The 19791-nt window shown below is 41.6% G+C and overlaps 2 protein-coding genes and 1 long non-coding RNA gene across 5 annotated transcripts in view; 1 reads left to right on the top strand and 2 right to left on the bottom strand.

Moving 5' to 3' along the window:
- TNFRSF17 (TNF receptor superfamily member 17) overlaps positions 1–1041 on the bottom strand; it is a 50459-nt gene extending 49418 nt beyond the window's left edge. The window contains exon 1 of the mRNA XM_043523243.1: positions 921–1041. The gene's annotated coding sequence lies outside the window, so the exon portion shown is untranslated. The remainder of the gene's footprint in view (positions 1–920) is intronic.
- GSPT1 (G1 to S phase transition 1) overlaps positions 905–19791 on the top strand; it is a 40219-nt gene continuing 21332 nt past the window's right edge. The window contains exons 1-4 of one of the 3 annotated variants that reach the window (XM_037910073.2): positions 905–1406; positions 17653–17700; positions 17878–17919; positions 18717–18944. In XM_037910073.2, the coding sequence (XP_037766001.1) occupies positions 1100–1406; positions 17653–17700; positions 17878–17919; positions 18717–18944 (625 nt within the window). In that variant the 5' untranslated portion in view covers positions 905–1099. Of the gene's footprint in view, positions 1407–1537; positions 1559–17652; positions 17701–17877; positions 17920–18716; positions 18945–19791 lie in introns of those variants that run through there. The other 2 variants (XM_037910074.2, XM_043523237.1) reach the window with 2 other exon arrangements.
- Positions 6118–19791, bottom strand: part of LOC119567156 — a 32265-nt gene continuing 18591 nt past the window's right edge. The window contains exon 3 of the long non-coding RNA XR_005226971.1: positions 6118–6329. This is a non-coding gene — a long non-coding RNA (uncharacterized LOC119567156). The remainder of the gene's footprint in view (positions 6330–19791) is intronic.

The following is a 19791-nucleotide window of genomic DNA, read 5'->3' as shown; positions in this document are numbered from 1 at the left end:
GAGTTCTTTTTATTTGCCTTCCAGGGTCTAAGCCTTTGATATACTCAGATCACTTTTTTTTTAAGGCTTGTCTCTGGAGCCAAGAGCTACATTATGCTACCCTTTAAAAAAAAAAAGTTAAAAAGAGTCTCATGTAATCACTGGACTCCAGGAGCTGGAGCTTTAAGAAAACACACCAAATAGCATGACACTAGCCATAAAAATAATCAGAGTTGGCTTCACTGCTTTGGTCCTAACCTTTTTTCAGGAGCTCTGGGCCTCCACCAGTCCAGCTTAAGTCAACGGGAGACAGAGGGCTCCATATTTCCAATTGAATTGGAGCCTGCGGATGTGGACTGGAAAAGGCTTGTGTTTAGGGGACGGAGATCCCACATCCCCAGGAACATCTGTAGAATTGTGCATATGAGGTTACTTCATGTGACACACTCACCTGAACTTGGAGGGGCAAACAGAGCCCCTCCAACTTGGCAGCTCTAACACAGCTCTCTATCAACACTGAAAGTCACCAGCTGCCCCCCACCTTTCCTACTTGTGGGATAGTTATGGGAGGGGTTGTTGTTCTCGCCGGTCAAGGGGGGAGAACTACATTTCCCATCCCTCTATGCGGTGGCAAAAAAAAGTTGAACAAAGCAAATTCACACGCAGTGCCTGCTGGGATTTGGTGTTCTCCTTCAAGCATCGCTCCCGCAAACTACATTTCCCGTCTCTCTGTGGCAGGAGGGAGGGGAAAGAGGAGCAAAATCGAGCGAATAGTGCGTAAAGCCCGCCGGGAAATGTGACCCAGCAGGCCAAGAGAACTACATTTCCCGTCTCTCCCGGGGGGAAGACAAATATGTGCGCGCAAAGCCTAATGGGAATCGTAGTCCCTACACCTCAGCACACTCATGTTATGCAAAGGGAACCAGGGAAGAAATAACTACCAAGATGGCGGCGAATGAGTCTGTCGGGAGGAGGCACGGGAACTCCGGCAGGTCACACTGCGCAGGGCGGTGGGGCACACGCGGAGTCGCTGGAGTGAGGGAGTGCTGAGTCGGTGCTGCCGCCGCCGCCTTCTCCCGTACGGCTTCGGAGCCGCAGAGGTTTGTGGGGCAGCCACAAAATGGAGGCGAACGGGAACGGCAGCGGGAGTAGCAGCGATTCGGCTCCCGACTGCTGGGACCAGGCGGACATCGAGTCGGGCAGCGGCGCCGACCCTGGGTCTGCCCCGCCGGCCGCAGAGGCCCAGGCCGAGCAGCAGGAGCTCCTCCTTGATGCGGCTTTCAGCCGCCAGCTCAACGTGAACGCCAAGCCCTTCGTGCCCAATGTCCACGCTGCCGAGTTCGTGCCGTCCTTCCTGAGAGGCGGAGCGGCGCCTGGACTACCGCCGCCCTCCCCCCCACCTGGTCTGCCGCCGCCTCCGCCCCACGGTAACCGCCGCCGGGGCCACGTTGCGGGGAGGGGGCAGTGGGCGGGGCACGTGCGCCGGATGGGGGGATGTAAACGCAGCCCCGGGGGCGAAGAGGAAATGAGGGAACGCGGGGGGAGGGCCTGGTGGTGAGTAGGGCCCTGGCACATTGAGGTATGAGGGGCTGGGGAAGGGGGGAATAGGGGTTGGAGGGGATATTGGGGGATCTCATTTGAGGAGGGGTGTGGGAGCCGAAGCCTTGGGGAGTAACACTTGGCTGTGGAGCCTGGAGGAAAAGATTGATGGTGGGGCTTGGGCATAATAACATTGACAGGAGGGAAGGGGAGCGTCTGGGAGGCATCACTGGAAGTGGGATGTGTGGGTGTTGCTGGGGGCCATACTGGGTGTGAGGACAACATGTAGGGCGGTTGTGTTGGAGAGACCTGGGGGCTAATACTCGTTGGGCCTGTGGGAGGGAAATGGACTGTAAGGCTGCTGAAGGGAAATTTAGGAGCAAGGGATTGGAGTCTGGGAGGAGAATTTGGGTTTGGAATCGGGAGGGGAGCTTTGAAAATGAACTTTGTAGATGGAGAAAAGGACATCAGAGAGGTTGGTGGTACATGGGGAACTTGAGCATAACCTTGGTGTGTATGGAGAGGAAGAGGGGCTGAGGATCACATTGCAAAATCTAGCCAGAGGAGCCTTAGGACACCATAGAAATGTTTTTTTGTGACTCAGGATACAGCCACAGAGGTGGGGGTGGAGTTCTAGTGGAGCCGGGCAGAAGGGCACTTCGTGGCAAAGTTTAGCTACTGGAGCAATGTGCTGAGCAGTTTTAGGAAGGAGACAATAGGGTACAACTTCAGAATCTGAACAGGGGTGCACAGTAAAGATATCCGTATTGTCAAGAAGCAGAGATGCAAAATGGGGTAATTCAGTTTTAATTAGTATCGTGTTTCATATACTATCAATATCCCAACCTCCCTCTATATTACTTTTTTATCTTGCTTTTCATCCTGACGGGTCAAAAAGCTCCTTAGAGGTAAATATACTTTTGAGAGATTGGAGTGGATTGAGGGGGAGGGGAAACTGAGTGTAGAAAAGGGAGATAGGTCACAGGTCTGGGCCATAGTAGACATGACATGGCTTGGAGATTGGCCCTGTATCTGCCACCAACAGTTTCAGGGAGATCATTTATGCCTTTATGAAGAGGATCATTTTAAGCATTTAATAATCTTTCCAGTGTGACACATTTGGTGAGGTGGTTGGGGAGGGGGGCTCTCTGGCAGTGCTCTACCTTAATATCTTGAATTTCTATATTGCCTTTCATTTCAAACGATTTCACGGTATGTTGCAAATAGCATATGCATGGGATTAATGGGGTGAAATTAAACAACTGCTACTTATTAATACCTGTTCCAAATTGAAGGAGTTGCCTTCCAAATGTCAAGAATGTGGATTAATTTTACAGCAGCTTGTCATTCATAAATTCTTTTTCATAGATTACAGGGTCACTCTTGTGATTTAGGATTTTGAAACTTGTTTGAATATGACATTTAAAATCTCACTATCTATTTTTGAAATCTTTCTTTATTGATATTAACACGTGAGACAGCCCTCTATTTCAGATATCAGGGTTGCAGTAATTCGTAGTCACCAATTTGTTATACAGTGTTTAATAAGCCATAGCCAGCAAGAGATCATGAGTTATTAATTATGCATGCTGACTTAGTATCTAAATGAATATCCTAGTCGCCTTAATATTTAACTTCCAAATGATGATGATTGAAATCAGTAACCAATCTTTGACTTATTGGTTTGTAGAAAAGTGTGTAAAATATTCAATATCAATATTAAAAACTAATATCCTTCTGTTAAAAAATTAAGTGTAAAGCTCTATGTTCATTAAGTCTGACTTAGTTTTATACCGAATACTTTCTGATATTGTAAATTTCAGGACACGTATGATGTGGGCAGCTGACAATAGGCATGACCTTGTACGATACCATTTAAAATATTCTTTGGATAAGCTTTGGACAGACTCCTCGATTCCTATTCAAAGAATCCATGCACTTTAATGTTCATAGGTAAATGTAAATTGTAAAGGTGCTGCAAATAGTTGAAGTTATATCAGAATTTGTATTATGAACCCTTGAAAAAATCTTTGAAGTTCACTCTAATATGAAACTTGGAATTCACATTTTAAAATAATTCAACAAATATTTTTACGTCTTGTACATAATCCATCTGAATCTTTTAAATTTAAACAATATGAAAAAGTTTACTTACATCATCTTCTCCTAAAGGAGAACCATCAGAGCTTTGTTCTGTACTATGAACAAGGACTCCTGGTTGTGTTAGAAATACTGTTACCAATATTTGAATAATGGCATGTGCAGTAACTTATTTTTCCCCAGTTCTTTTTATGAGGCTGGCAGTTCCTTGGTAGGTGTGGTGTAAGGTGTTTTTTTTTTTTTTTTTTTTTTGGTAGGCTTGTTAATACTTTCCCTCACCTAGCCTCCTCCCTCATTTCCTATACTGTATGCTGCCCCTTTACTGAGCTTCCATATTTCCAGATAGAGACTAGAGGAGACTTAACGGAAAGCCAATCAGTATGGCTTCCTAGATGTGATCAACACTTAAAATTTAGTTTGACCTAGCTATGTTGCTCAAGGGTGTGAAAAATTTACACCACTCAGTGCTGTAGTTAAGTTGACCTACCACCCAGTGTGGATATGGCTAGGTTGGGGAAGTGGATTACCTACATTGATGGAAAAACCCTCTTCTGTCCATGTAGGAATCATCTGTACTATGGTGCTACAGTGACATAGCTGCAACTATGCAGCTGTAGAGCCATAGTACATGACCTTAGTCTTTCAGAGTGGACAATTTTCACTCCTTTCTTTCCAGCTGCTGAATATACTTCCTATGTAGCAATACCATCTTTGGCTGATTTGAAGTTCCTAGTTTGTATAATAGTCACACCTTCTCAATGTTTCAAAGGTTTAAATTGGTACCTTACTCAATATTTACTTGGGTTCTCATAATATTAAGCCATTGTCTATTAAAAGCACTTTTGTCTATCTTGGAGCAGTCTTCTTTCATTATGAGGATTTTGCAGTTCCAAACAATATCTTCTTATCTCATTCCTTCAACTGGCCATCATTGCTGTGACCTTTGAGACTGGGAGTACCTAGTCACATTAAGTAATTGATGACCAAGATATTGGTGGGACCAAGATGGTTCTTGTGTGGTTCTATTTTACCCCATTAAGTTGTGGTCTCCTACTTACATGAACATCTGTGACACTTCTGGCCAGGAGGTGGAGTTTGCCCCGGAAATCGGTCAGTACAGCTCATTATTAGCAAATGGTGCTGAATAGGTTGTTTGAGCAACACCTTCTGGCTTTTCCCATTTCCTCAGGCACTTACGTGTTCTGCAGCAGTCAGCCCCTGCCAGCTTGTGGAACAATTTTATTCACGTTTTTTATCTGTATTATTATTTATTATTTGCATTTCAGTAAAATGTTAAAGCCCTAGTGGTGGGCTAGGACCACATTGTGCTGGGCACAGTGCAAACACAGAATAAAAAGATGATCTCTGCTGCACAGAGCTTACAATCTAAGTGTGATGTTCTGGAGGGGTATTAATGGTTATTGTGCCAGGCTTTTAGAGAGAAAATTAAAGGGTTAGATGCAGTGGTGAGCTGGAGCCGGTTCACTAGAACCGGTTGTTAAATTTAAAATTCCCCACGAGGAACAACCGGTTCTAAAAGGGCGTCTAAATTTAGCTGGCCAAAAGTGGTCCCTTAGGCCCTGATTCCATGGGTGTTCCAGGGCTGGAGCAACCAAGGGGAAAATTTGGTGGGTGCAGGGTACCCACCGGCAGCTCCCCACCCCCAGCTCACCTCCGCTCCGCCTCTTCCCCTGAATGCGCTGCCTCGCTCTGCTTCTCCGCCGCGCCCCCCTTTACCCCCCACTTCCTGCGAATCAGCTGTTCGCACAGGAAGCTGGGGCGGGCTGAGAAGCAGGCGGCAGCTTCGCACTCAGGCCCAGGGAGGCGGAGGTGAGCTGGGGCGAGGGGGCGTGAGGAGGGCCGCCCACGCTGCAGCAGGTAACCCAGAAGGGAGGGGGCGCGCGCAGGGGGACCGCTCCTCACCCCAGCTCACCTCCACCGCCCTCAGCCTGAGTGTGAAGCCGCCGCCTGCTTCTCAGCCCTCCCAGGCTTCCCGCCAAACAGCTGATTCGCAGGAAGCTGGGGGGAGGAGCGCGGAGAAGCAGTGCAGGGCGGCGCGTTCAGGGGAGGAGGCGGAGGTGAGGTGAGCTGGGGTCGGGCGCGGGGCAGGGAGCTGCCGGTGGGTGCTCTGCACCCACCAAATTTTCCCTGTGGGTGCTCCAGCCCCAGAGCACCCACGGAATCGGTGCCTAAGGCGCCACTTTTGATGTGATCAGTGGGGGGAGCGGCCGCTCCCCCGCCCCTAGGAGCCAGAGGGACCTGCCAGATGTTTCCTGGGAGCTGCCCCAGGTAAGCACTGCTGGGACTCCCCACCTCGCCCCCCCGGGAGGTCCCTCTGGCTCTTAGGGGTGGAGTGGGCACCCACTATTGTGGCCCGCAAGACCTTCCTGCCCGGTTCTGGGGGCAGACAGGGGAGGGGGGGTGGATGGGGTAGGGGTCCTGGGGGGGGGGGCATCAAGGAACGCGGGGGGTTGGATGGGGCAGGAGTCCCAGGGGGCGGGGTGGGCAATGACCCCCCTCGTGGGGTGAGGAGGGAACCAGTTAAGATTTTGGCAGCTTATCACTGGTTAGATGTCAATTAAAATGAGTTAAGTGGCCTAAAATTTAGGTTCTTGTAACACTCCTTCATAAAACCACAACATATTCAGTCTCTTTAGGAGGAGAGTCCGACTCAAAAGGATGGTGCAGGTCAGGAAGGTACATTAGCAGAACTGAAACGAGAAAATTGCACAGAACTGACCACACTACACTGGTCACATCCTCACGTTCCAAACTAGTCACATTGAAATAAGATGCTATTGGGCTGTTAGGAATACAATCCTGTCCTGATAATGCCTATCGCCTCCAGAGAAAGGGAAGTGCCTAGAAGGTGTAAAAGGAAACTTAGTTTGATAGCATCCTGTCTGGCAAGAACTCACTTATCAATAGCTGGGATGTGAAATCCTCATTTCTGTGGTGTTCTATTACTGTAGTCCCCATTTCTCTATTGTTTGTTTGTATAATCTCTGTCTGGTTCTGTGATTGTTTCAGTCTGCTGTATAATTAATTTTGCTGGGTGTAAACTAATTAAGGTGGTGGGATATAATTGGTTAAATAACCATGTTACAATGTGTTAGGATTATTGGTTCCTTTCATAAATAATAAATTTACTTATATTTTTAAAATGTATTTAATAGGGTAGAATGGTAGTTTTTGTTTAAATAGCCATTTGAGTGTTTAGTCATCTTTCACAGAAGATATTTAGGAAAGCCAATTCTAAAAATTCTTTTTTTTTAATCCAGGAAAAATTCTGGTTTTAGTGGCATACTTGCACTGTTATGCCTTTGTTTTGTATGTGATTTTCTGCTCTTTGCAATTGAGTCCACTAAGAAGAGTGTCTCCCTATAATTTTTATTTCCTCACTTTCCTTTGTTACTTTTAATGAGACTAGAATTTTTGTTTGTCATAAATACAATAACATGTCTGACTTTGGAAGCAAAATCACCTGCAGATTATACATAAAATGGCATTTTACTTAGTTTCTTTGGCCAAACTGTCATTTTTCTCCTTTAAGAATTATTCCAAATGCAGTATCTAGCTTTTCATGAGGTCTTGGTTTTATCCAGTTCAACTAATAGTTTGAGTAAGGTACAAGAAGGTTGACTTACCCAAAGTCATACTTCATGAGGTTCCACCTGGAATTTTAGCTGAGAACCTTTCTCCGTTTTCATCTATGATTAAATGCCATCCTACGCTGTCTTTCACTAAATGTTCAAGTATATTATAGACAAGCTATGCTTTTGAGAAAACTTATTTTATGTAGCCATCTCTAAAGTGTTAAGCTGAACTAAATTAATTTGAGCTGAAAGTACATCTTAAAACTACAGTTTATGATGTATGGGCGTCAGAACAATTCTGTCCACAAGTAATCACTATTTCTAATCTCACCATTCTATAGCATATATTTAATTCTCATCATGCTTTATTGCTTTTCCTAAATACATAGAAAAGTGATTTTCTGGGCTCATGCTTTGTTCCTTACTTTTGTATCTTTAGAGGATTTGAGATGTTTATGCTTTAAGGAGTGAGGAAGCAGTTAAAAGAAAATGCTTTATCTAGGACAGTGGTTTTCAATGTGGGTCCGCAGACTGTCTGTTTTCCAGAGGTCTCCGTACCTCCATTTGAATTTTTTTTAGGGGTCTGCAAACTAAAAAAGGTTGAAAACCACTGATCTAGGATGTGTTCCTTAGGGTTAAAACTGTTGTTTGGCAATCTTATCAGACAAATGGGTATGGAAACAAAAGTCATATATTTTGAAACTAGAGAACAGAAGTGAGTTAGACTTTTGTCTTGAGTAATTTTTTTTTATTATAGTACTCTATAAAACCTAATTGGTATAGTCATGATGTATGTTTGTGTGTGTATTGTATTTTTGATTCACTTTAAAATGGCTTTTAAAGATTGCTGTGGTTGTGGTATGTAAAATTTAGAAGAATTTTACATACAAAGGTGACGAGAACAAAAACTGGAGGGCAAAAGTTGTAGAGAAAGCCAAGATGTTGAGTTACTTTTAGTGGCATTAACATTTCTTTCAATGGCTTTTGGTTGCTTCAAGCAAATTTCTGAATGTGTTTAGCAAGGACTCAACAAATAGGTTAAACAGTACTGTTTTGCAGACCACGGTTGAAAACAGTCAAAGGTCAAACACCTTTTAGGTGGGTTGGTTCTCTACATACCTTTGCTGTCATTTCAACACTCTTTGGAGATGGTTATCTAGGAGCAGCTGGAGACCTTCAGTTTCAAACACTAAACTCTCTTCTCTCAAAAAGAAAAGGAGTACTTGTGGCACCTTAGAGACTAACCAATTTATTTGAGCATAAGCTTTCATGAGCTACACTTGCTGTAGATCACGAAATCTTACGCTCAAATAAATTGGTTAGTCTCTAAGGTGCCACAAGTACTCCTTTTCTTTTTGCGAATACAGACTAACATCTCTTCTCTCAGTCAAGGGAACTTCCATCTTTCTGGTTTCCCTAACCTGTCAACACTAATTGTCTTGTGTGGGTTGCCCTCCCTCAGCCAGCTAGCCCTTAGGTCACCCATGACCCGCTCTCAACCAGACATTAAATAACATGTTTTGTCTTCTGTCAAAGCGCACCATTTTGGAAATAAGGTGGTAAATTATATGTTGTATCACTTTCTCAAAAATAGTTTAGTCTGGCACGTGTCTTGTTTTCTCGAGCTTTGTATAACTTATGTGAACATTAGGCCATCTGCTCTTTAAACATCTTTCCAAAATCATATGCATAGTGACCACCAGTCTTTGTTCAATTTAGCTCCCACTCTGCACCTTTGCAGATTCATAATTTGTCTAAAATGCAGAGGTGTTAGTTTGCCCGAGGCCAACAGTTCAGTACTCAGATCAAAATTATATAGTGGCTTAGTTTATATACAGTTCATTAATGTGTATATTTATAATATTCACATATTAGCTGTCTTTCACAGACAGAATTGATTCCACAAACTTTAATGTACTTCATGTACATGTTTTCAGCATCACTGAGGTCTTATTGATTGGTCACATGGAGGCAAATCTGTATCATATTACTTGTGAACAGTTCATCTCTTTGTGCAGAGTATAAAAATGTTAAATTAGCACAAAATGGAATCTTGAATCAGGTGATAACCTGACTTCATCTAGATAGCAGCAAGTCCAAGTCTATGTTGATTGACATTAGGTGAGCATTTTCAAACTTGGATACTTAATGGGACTCTGTCAACTTGAAGTTCAGTTTTAAAAAACAAAGTCAGAAGTGGTTTTGGGTACTTCCTTAATCCCCCTTGCACATTTGGGGTTTTACATTTTCATTTTTCTAGTTTTAAGTTTTTTTTGTTTTTTTTTTCTCCCCAGTTTGTTGTGTTTAAATATCAGTACAAACAAAAGAATAAGCTTACAGGGCAAAATAATGAAATTCACTGTAAACAAAGTTTTGCCAATACAAGAAGTTAAAATGAAGAGTTTTTTTTCCTCTAATCTAATTTTATGGTAATGTTGCCTATTATAACAATATTAGGTTAAAAGAGAGTGAGTTTAACTTGTCTGCAATAATCTCTTGCTGCTTTATAGATATGTTGTGACAAGAAGTTTTTAAGTAGGCCTTTATGCCTACATCAAAATGTAGTTGCTCAAGTTTTAGTAATTCTTAGAATATAATTTGAAGTTAGACAGTGTCTCCATACTCTGGTACCCCAGTTAGCTGTGTAAAGCAAGGAATTAAGTACAGACAATGTAGTATTGGCAAATAAATGTAGATCATATTATATTCTTTGTAATAGCTTGGACATTAGAACTAACTTTGTGAGTGTCAGTGTTAAGATACTCAGTTTGATTCTATTTTAAGTGCCATGGAATGTTAAATCTGTTTCATAATCCCTCCGGGATATGAGATGTTTTATTTGAAGGTTGGAATTGTAACCCTGAACTGTCTTAATACTGAGCTTGATTCCTTGATCTTCTGTCTCAAAGGCAAGAGTGCTACCAATTGAGCCTTGATGTTTGATCTTAAGGGAAGTGATCTCTGGGGGTGTATGGGGTATTCTTTGAGGATCCACAGGCTTTCATAAGGCCTAGTTGTGTAGTAACATGTAGGTTTTAGTGAAACAGGTAAGATACTTCACTACAAGAAATGGGGGTCTTGCCGCATACTAGTTAATGCAAGGTAACTAACATGAGGTAAAAGCCTAGTGAGGACAAGGCAGTTTGTAGTTTTCCCACATGTTGGCAGGTAAAAGTTAATGGGGGAGTGGTGGAGCCTATGGTTTTTACCTCAGCCTGCCAACTCACATTAAAACAACTGCTTGATTTTTTTCATTGGGATTTTGCCTCCTGTTTGTTATCACACGTAAAGAACATGTTTCTTTTCCTAGGGAAGACAAGGCCTGAAGTTTTGAGGTAGAGAGCAAGACTTTCAAAAAATCATTTAGGGCCCAAGTGTAAGTGATATTTTTACAAACTGCTTTATTCACCTGAAGTGAATTTCAGAAACTCTCTTGGAAAATGTTTTTCTTTCTCTATAATTTTAAATATTGTTCATGTGAAATATTTTGAACAGCTCTTGTGCTTACTGTCCTTAACTAGATAATACTGCTTATATTAACTGAGTCTCTTACTATTTTTACTGTTGGCTGTGATTCTCCTGCTTTTATACTTTTAAGTCAGATCATTAATTTAATTTCCTTTTTCAAGGAAGGGTAAACATCTGTAATAATTGTATGAGAACAGCAGAAACCATATGGTTATTGTGTAAATACGGTACACAAATCAGATATTCAAATCACAAGCATAGAGCAATGATGAAGTCCTAAGGTTACTCCGTTTATAGTCAGTATGGGCATCTTGCATTTCTTCATCCTCCAGTATTTCAAGAATTGCTATGAAGAAGTTTATGGTGTTTGTGCTGCTGCTGGAGCAGCAGAGGGAAAGTGACCAAGAACAGGTCAGATTTTCTCCATCAGTTATATGCTTTGTGCAAAGGCTGCACAGATGTAGGATGAGAATCTACAGAGGCCATGAAAGGGGTGGGGGGATAAGAAATGAGTATGACTCAAGCAAACAGAGAGGAGATGGACAAAAGTATGATAGTTGTACCAGTAGCCTAGTGACATCAACTTTAGGACCAAAATCCGTCTCTTGCTCTTTGGGCCAGAAGGAAATAGGAGTACTGTGGAATTGGGCTCTCATTTATTGGATGAAGTGAAAAATTCATTGATTCCTTCCCCCTATCTGTTGAAGAGGAAGTTTTGGGTTATTTATTGAACCACATCAAGCCCTTCTGAACCAAAGGAAGGGTTGCTATCATGCAGGGCATTTAAAGTGGCAGATGTAAATAAAATAAAGGGAAAGAATAGGAATTCCAGAACCACCTCATAAAAGAGAGGAGCAGTTCAAAAGAGGTGGAGCATGAAATATAGTCAAGAACAAAATTGACTTTGTAGTTAGAAGATTAACAGTCACTGAGCAGTTTTCAGCTATATTTATTTCTTGTATCCCAGCTTACACTGACTCTACTAGCAGTTGTATTCCTATATTTTAGCCACTCTTTCTCCTCTCCTCTCCCCCCCCACCCCCCCGCCTGTCTCCACAAGCTGTATCTTTTCTGGACATAAAAATCTAACTTCATTTTAATTTAAATATCAATCCAAATCAGCTTTCTGAAACTTACCTTGCTAGTACTCTAAACTGCTAATGCTATCAACTTGCTGACTTACCCTCATCGTTCTCCACAAGAACAAAATAGTAAGTTCGTACTTCAGAAAGTGGAGCATAACTTGTTTTTAGAACCCTACCTCTCTTCTCCCTTCAGTATTCCAAGGTCTTGGGGCTATTGTACAACAGAAATATATAGAAGCACAAAATAGAATATAAATAATAAGCAACTGATCTATGTCAGCTATGGTAGAATAATGTGGATTATATAGGCCATATGGTGCATTCTTGCAAAGTTATTTGGGACACTAGAAAAGCACTTTAAAACACTAGGATGCATGATCCATTTTGTTGTAATGCAGTTTTATACAGGCTAAATCTGAGCACACTTACTCTTCGGCAGAGTCACAGCTCGCTCTAGAAACTGAGCTCTTACCTAATGCAAACGGTGACTGCAATACACTATATCCTTTCCTTTCTGATTGTCCACCCTTAAAGATCCCGTGTCTGTTGTTGGAAAGATCAAGTGGTGATAAAACTATCCTGAACAATGTTCCAGATCTCAAATATCTAGGAAGACTGTACAGTCTGTTTAGCTATTGCTGCCACATTCCACAGTCACTATAATACCAATGTTTAATGCCTACTGTAACGTGCTTTGAGAATGGGTGGGGGAGAATGTGAAAGATGATACATAATACCAAATTCTGTTACATTAAACTATGTATAATTGCAAACTTTTGCAGTGTTTTGTGATTTTCTGTAACACCTGGTGTGGATTAAGATTGACATTCTGATAAAATTGGATTTCCTGCTAAGCTGATGACACCTTTATTGTAAAGATTCTTACCAGAATGACTGCCACAAATAATGAAGAGCTAGAATTTTCAGATAGAATTTAGAAGTGTGGATAAAAATTTCATATTGTTCACTTAGGTCTGCTGTATATGATAGCGGATGTTACACATGATCTACTAAAGACTGCTTTAGTAAACTCTCTTGTAAAAAGTGTAAACCCTTAATAGTATGTTGTCTAGACACTTCATGTGGCTTGTGGAAAACTTAAGGAAGTTTGAGAAACCATAGGTATTTGCTAGAGTATTATCGGAGAAAACAGAAGACCACAAGATACAAGAAATATCATTTAAGACCTTCCCCATTACCTCCTTTGCGTCACTTTACCTTCAGAGGTGCTATGTTCTTGTGACCTTCTCTCCAGCTGATGAAGTCTGGACTTAGTGAATTAACCTGAATTAATCAGCTGAATTAACCTGCCCTGAACATATCTCCCAAGTTGGTCAGTATAGGCTTTCAACTTTTTTCATACCCTAACCCCACATTGAGTCATTCAGACAGTCTGCCTCAGCTAGGCCTAGGAATTGTTTGGAGCTCATCAGAGGAGACACCATTTTCCAGGGTCTTTTTGTAAAGTGTAACGTTGATCATTATGAATTCCTTGAGTTACCCTGTTACCTTTTTAGGTGTCTGTCTTAAAGGATTTTTTTTCTTCAGTAGACCTCTTCATTTTTACACAGAGCACATAGTGAAAGTCTGTCAAACTCTTCTCCTCAATCAGATATTGCTTTCCTATATGTTTGGCACCAACCTCCTAGTACCATAATCTTCCAGGGTAGGTAGAATGTTCATTTCTAAAAAATGAGGAGCTGTTTTCTGAAAGGTGTTTACATCGCAAAGTCAATATGCACAAACCCAATTCTTTTTTCTTTGTAGGGTAGGTCATTTTTAGCTTCCTTTATTCCTAATTATATCTTCTACCATATTACATTTTTCTGGTGTTCACATTTTTTTTTTATGTATTTGCAGATGTTTGTGTTATCCCTTTCCTGCTCTAGTGGAGCTATACATATTAAAATATTTCAGTTTTTTACTGCAAGACAGTTCCTCCAGTTTGTCATCTTCTCCTTAGTACTGAGGTGCCCAGAACTGATTGTCTAGCTGCAGTCATACTAGAATGTATATATCCACCACCTAGCTCTGTGAAATACTTCTGTGGATGCAGCTCAGAGTAGCACTAGCTCTTTTCCTGTTGCCATATTATGTGGTACTTTCATATCTAATTTGACTGATACCACTGTGGCAAGGTATGTCCTTTGCCACCTCAGCGTTTCTCCCTCAGACAGTGGGGGCCCGGAGTGAATCAGTCTTACTCCAGAGGTTTTTAATTCTTCTCTGTGATTTATTTTTTCAATATTTACAAGGTGAGCCTCAGGGTAGACACAAGTAGCTCTCTTAAGCAAAACAAAAACTCTCAACACACAAAAGGAGATACCCTGCCCACTCTCCGGGGTTTTGCCTTATGCTGGTTTCTGGTTGCCGGCTATTTCCCCTACAGGGAGGATAGCAGCGTTCCTCCCAAGAGAAGCCTTTTCTCCATTTTGCCACTAATCCTGTTGTAGTTTGTTTCTCATCCCTCCTCCCTGTATCTCAACAGAAGAGGGGTGTTTAAAGGTCACTGTTAGCCTTTAATTGACTCAGGTGTCTCTGAGAGGAAAGGGCCTTCATCATTTTAAGGCCTTCAACCACTCTCTTATAGCTGTCAGATCTGACTTTGTCACATTACCTTAATAGAAGTTCATAATAGCAGCAGTGCTGCTCCTACTAGGTCAACCCACATTCCGTACTTCTTTGTGTGCTACTTCCCATTTCCAATATCTCAATTCTCTGTGGAGGAGTCGCTTTCTTCTTGTTTTCCTCAAATCCATTGTGCTTATGGGTTTAGAAACCGTAGTGCAGAGCTTCAGCAAGCTTGCTTTTGATCCAGTGCTATGATGGGAGAAGCTGAACAGAAAATGGCTTTTCCTATCCTGCAAAAAGTTTTGAGATTTCAAACATGTTCCTGTTCTGCATACTGATGAAAGGAGAGACCTTTTGAATTGGTTGCAGGAAAAAATTAGACACCCACCCCAGAATAACCAATAGCCTCATGGTAATAGGTCATCAGAATAACCAATAGGGTGCTCATCTTTGATGTGACAGAGAAGGGACTTTGAATCTGGGTCTCCCACATCCCAAGTTAGTGCCCTAACCATTGGGATATTGGCTATTTTGGGGTATCACTCTTAACAGTTTTGGTTTAGATGAATTGGTGTTTTTTCTGTGAAAAATGTTATGTCCGATTACCGACTTGCTCAAATGATGTGTGCTGCTGTGCATGTGGTTTATAAGAGAGGAAAAACAAACAAACCTCTTTGATCTACTTATCATAGTGTTTCTATTTCAAGGCAAGTGAAAGTACAATAAACATTGGATAGATTTTTCATTTGCAGGCAAGAGACCATGTGGAAAACTTCAGTCCTAAAGGTGAATGTCTTGAAAAATCACAAGCATGTGCAAATGAAATTGTAATGGAAATGATTTTTCAGCCTTGACTACAGAGAATGCATTATTAAGTTGCCAGCTGAAATTTGGGAAGTGATGTAATCTAGAAAAAGGGGTTTGGAGTTGGACTTAGAGTCTACTTCCAGCTATGCCACTTACTGTTCAGTTTTGGGTGAATAAGGCAATTTTTGTTTCTTGGATTCCCATCTGTAAAATGGGAGTCTTAACCACTTTTATAAAAAATACTCAGATCCTCAATTCAGATGAATTGTACTATAAGTAAAGCTGTGAGTCTGTCATGGAAGTCACGGATTCTGTGACTTTCCAGGACTTCTGCAGTGGCCAGTGTGACTGGCCTGGGGGCCTCTTGGGCAGCCCCTGGGCCAGCCGCACTGACCGCTGCTGGGACAATCTTGGGCCATTGCACCTCTCCCACCCCAGCAGCAGCAGGAGTTTAGGTGTGGGAGGGGGCTCAGGGCTAAGACAGGGAGTTGAGGTGCAGGAGGGGGTGAGGGCTCTGGTTGGTGCTTACCTCGGGGCAGGGGGGTAGAGGGTTCCCTGGAAGTGGCAACATGTTCCTAGGCAGAGGTGCAGCCAGGCGGCTCTGCGCACTGCATCCACCTACAGGCACTGCCCCCACAGCTCCCACTGGCTGTGGTTCCCAGCCAATGGGAGCTGTGGTGCAGGTGCTCAGGGTGGGGGCAGTGCACAGAGCCCCCCAATCATGCCTCCACCTAGGGGCTGCACGGACATGCCGTCCGCTTCTGGGAGCCACACAGAGCCAATTAGGGAGCCTACCAGCCCTGTTAGGCCCTCCCAGCACGACCCGTGTCCCTACCCTTCCTGCAAGTCTTGTAGTCCTAGTATTCTGCCAGATTCTCCTGCACTGCTCCAGTCTATGACAGCCTGCAATGAACACATGGCTGAGGGTCCAGTTTCTCTTCATTGCTCTATGTGATGCTTTGAGAAAAATTTTCAGGTCTTTTGTGAATATAGCTCAGATAACTAAAGTAGTATAGGAGACTGGGCTCCATGCTAAGTATGGAGGGAGGGGAGGTGACAACACAGCCAAGTAAAGGATATGGGATTGGTAAGGGACTAGCCAAACATAAAGGAACAATGTGGATGGAGATGCTGTTGCTCATGTTGTTTCACAGAGGCCATTGAAGTCTGGTTTACCCCAAAATTAAACTTATTAAATCCCCCAGAACACTTATAGAACACTTTGTACTCACATATAAAAATGTTCCAAAGAGTCAAATGGTCTAGTAACTGGTTGGAATGAGCTATTTGAGTAGGTGTAATTAGTTACAACTCAACGTGACCCAGTTTACTGCATTACTGCAGACCAGTTGGAACAGTACAAGAAATGTTTGGTTGAACTTGACTCCAGGTCACTGATGGCCCTGTGAAATCTTCCAGAACGTATTTCTTCTTGGAACTGTACTGAGTTTTATAGGATAGAGGGTATTGTAACTAAAATAGCTTAAGATGCCAAAGTGAATATTAAGGAAAATATCTTAAACCAGTTGAACATGTGTGGATGCAATAAATTATTATGCTTAATCTGGTCCAATTACAAATGGTTCAACTCTTCAATATGTAAAAAACATTAGAGAGAAGCTTTGATATTAGGGAGGATCTTATAATTTATTAGGCTTAAAAATTTACCAGTCACTTGTTTTTATTTCTTACCATGTTTGGTAATTTATGGCAGATCTTCGTTTAAACAAGGGCTCACTTGTTCCCTACCTCATTTCAATTCCCTATTTGATCTTGCAGTGAAGCTATTAAACATCCAGATACTGTGGTGATGGGCACTACAGAAATTCTACAAGATGAATAACTTTTCTATACAATAGAAAGACCTCACAAACAAAAGATTACTTCATTGCAGATAGTGAAGTTACATTTCAATGTATTAAACACCCAAATATCTAAAATAGCTAAAATACACAAAAAGAATGGTGAAGTAAAATGCGCATGTACAGCAATTGCTTCCCCTACGTTTGCTTTGGAGTCTCTCCGATCAGGGGTTCTCAAACTGGGGGTCAGGACCCCTCAGGGGGTCGTGAGGTTATTACATGGGGGGTCGCAAGCTGTCAGCCTTCACCCCAAACCCCACTTCGCCTCCAGCATTTATAATGGTGTTAAATATATAAACAAGTGTTCTTAATTTATAAGGGGGTCACACTCAGAGGCTTGCTATGTGAAAGGGGTCACCAGTACAATAGTTTGAGAACCATTATCTTAGATGCAGGGGGCATAGGGGGACATCCCCCTCAAACTGTCATATGTGACATAGTTCTTAAAATACAATATACCAGCTTTAGTATTCTTTCATACTAGAAGGTTGTATTTTAGTGTCCTCTTGCAGGGAGGAGGGAGTATTTTTATTAGATATGGCTTTATTTGTTGCCGTGATAAATTTGATAGCACTCTGGTCTTTATGGGATAATCTTGAAATTAGTAACATCTGATTCTTGTTTTAAAACATTTTTTTGTTTCAGGAGCACCTGCAGAGTCTTCTCAAGAGGAGCAAACAGCATCTTGTGAAGGTACTGGGTTTTCATGTTTGAAAATCTGTTGTAGCACCAATAAATGTGATTAAGAAAAATAGATATTTTTAGTAATTGCAGTATTAAAGTGTTCATGGTGGTATTCCAAAGCTGTTTGTTTGATATTGCTGGCTTCACATTAAGCAAATGTACATAATGCCTCAATTTTTTGTTTAGGTTCAAATGTTGCTGTTAGTATGGAAGTCTCAGAACCTGTTGGTAAGACATGGCCATTAACAGTTTCTAATATCACTTGGGTTGATTTATTGTTAGCTAAATTGAAGGCTGCCTTAATTGGGCCTTTGCAGTTTGGTTGGTACAAAACTCTTAGTATCACTGCTGTGTGCCTGAATCAGAAAAGAGACTTAATGGGACACTAAAATGCCACTGCAGTAAATTTTGTGGTGGCAGGTGTAGTGGGATTATTTGAACACTGAATAAGAATATGCTGCATTTTCTCCACTTCCTTTCTTCAATACAGTCACTACTTCAAATTATAAAATAGTCTCAATATTTCATGCCAGGGCATGCTCCCTTTTGAGTAAGCGAAACAAGTCATAACGTGTTGAGTGTAAAGATGGCATATTTTTCCTGAATTTGTATGCAGCGTTCCCTTTTCCTGCTAAAATTGTGGTAGTCTTCAGTGCAATTTTCAGTACAAATATTAGTCTGTAGTTGACCATTATGCTATTCTAAGTCTGTTTGGGTTTTCTTTTTCCCCATAAAAATGCTGCTTTGTTAAAATAGAAGTCTCTTCAATCCCTGAGAGTCATAATTTTCTGATGTCAGCAGAGAAGCTTGCTTGAATGCTAGCGGTAATATCCATTTCAAACGAAGCAGATAGTACCTGCTTTGCATAGTAGGACATCCATAAACTGAATATCTGAGGAGCAGAAAAGTTGCATCTTAACTTTAAAAAAAAAAAAATTTAATTAGTTATTGCTGGAGTAAAAATATTGACTAGCTTTTCTGAGTTACATTCTTAATTTATTTGAATGTACTTCATTTCATTCTAGTAGAAAATGGAGAGACAGAAATGTCCCCTGAAGAATCATGGGATCACAAAGAAGAAACATGTGAAGCAGAGCTGGGAGGTGGCCCGTCAGGAGATGCAGGGCATACTGAGGAGAGTGCCCAGGAAATGATGGAGGAAGAGGAGGAAATACCAAAACCTAAATCTGTAGTAGCACCACCAGGTGCTCCTAAAAAAGAACATGTAAATGTAGTATTCATTGGGCATGTAGGTAAGTTACATATAAACAACTGCAGGACAAGGGATAGAGATTTCTGATAACACAGTGATGAGTTATTGTATAACTCTGCCCTTTAATGAATCGAAATTGTGACTTTCGCTCTCCCTTTCTAGGTTAACAGGTTACTAGAATTGGCAGAATAATTTTTAAATAAGGTTGACGAAAAATATTAGTAATATTTCTTTGGAATCTAATAAACTAGGCTATTATGGACAATTTTGGCTGAAGATTTGAATCCTTGGGGCAGAGGCTTTACTTGCCTAGAATAATTAGGTTGCATGAATAACCCCATCATAGATGAATGATTATTGATAGCTTTTTCAGTATCATATTCTGATGCTACTTAATATAAAAGTTGATATCTGAAATACCGTTTTCTTTCTTTTACAAAAATGCTGCTGCTGTTCAATTTTATGACATTCTTTAGAATGATCCTGGATGGCCTCTCTCTCGCCCACTGCATAGCAGGTGCTGTATATGTAGTGCAATTTCTGGGCTCTTGTTCCTTGCCAGAAATTAATCCTGCTCCCTTCTAGGGAAATGAAAGTGTGCATCCTGCTTTGAGGTGATGCTACCATCTTGTTCTAATAATGCTGCTTTTTTTTTTTTTAAATAGTGAAGTAACATCTAAGAAAAGGGTATAGAAAACCTGTGTTCTCTTGGTCAGAATAACATCCATACTTATGGCCTCAGATGAGGATCTGCTTGGCATTTTTCTTGTCTTGGCAGGTTAGGTGAAGACTACCCAAAAACATCTCCTGCAAAAAAAAAAAATCCTTTGCAGGAAAATGTTTTCTTTTAATCCATTTCTGGTAAAACCATACCTGAAATATTGGTG

The sequence above is a fragment of the Chelonia mydas genome, chromosome 10 (assembly GCF_015237465.2).
Source record: "Chelonia mydas isolate rCheMyd1 chromosome 10, rCheMyd1.pri.v2, whole genome shotgun sequence".
Classification (NCBI taxonomy): Eukaryota; Metazoa; Chordata; order Testudines; family Cheloniidae; genus Chelonia; species Chelonia mydas.
The sequence above is the reverse complement of the archived record's forward strand: the minus strand, read 5'-3'. Positions and strand labels throughout refer to the sequence as shown.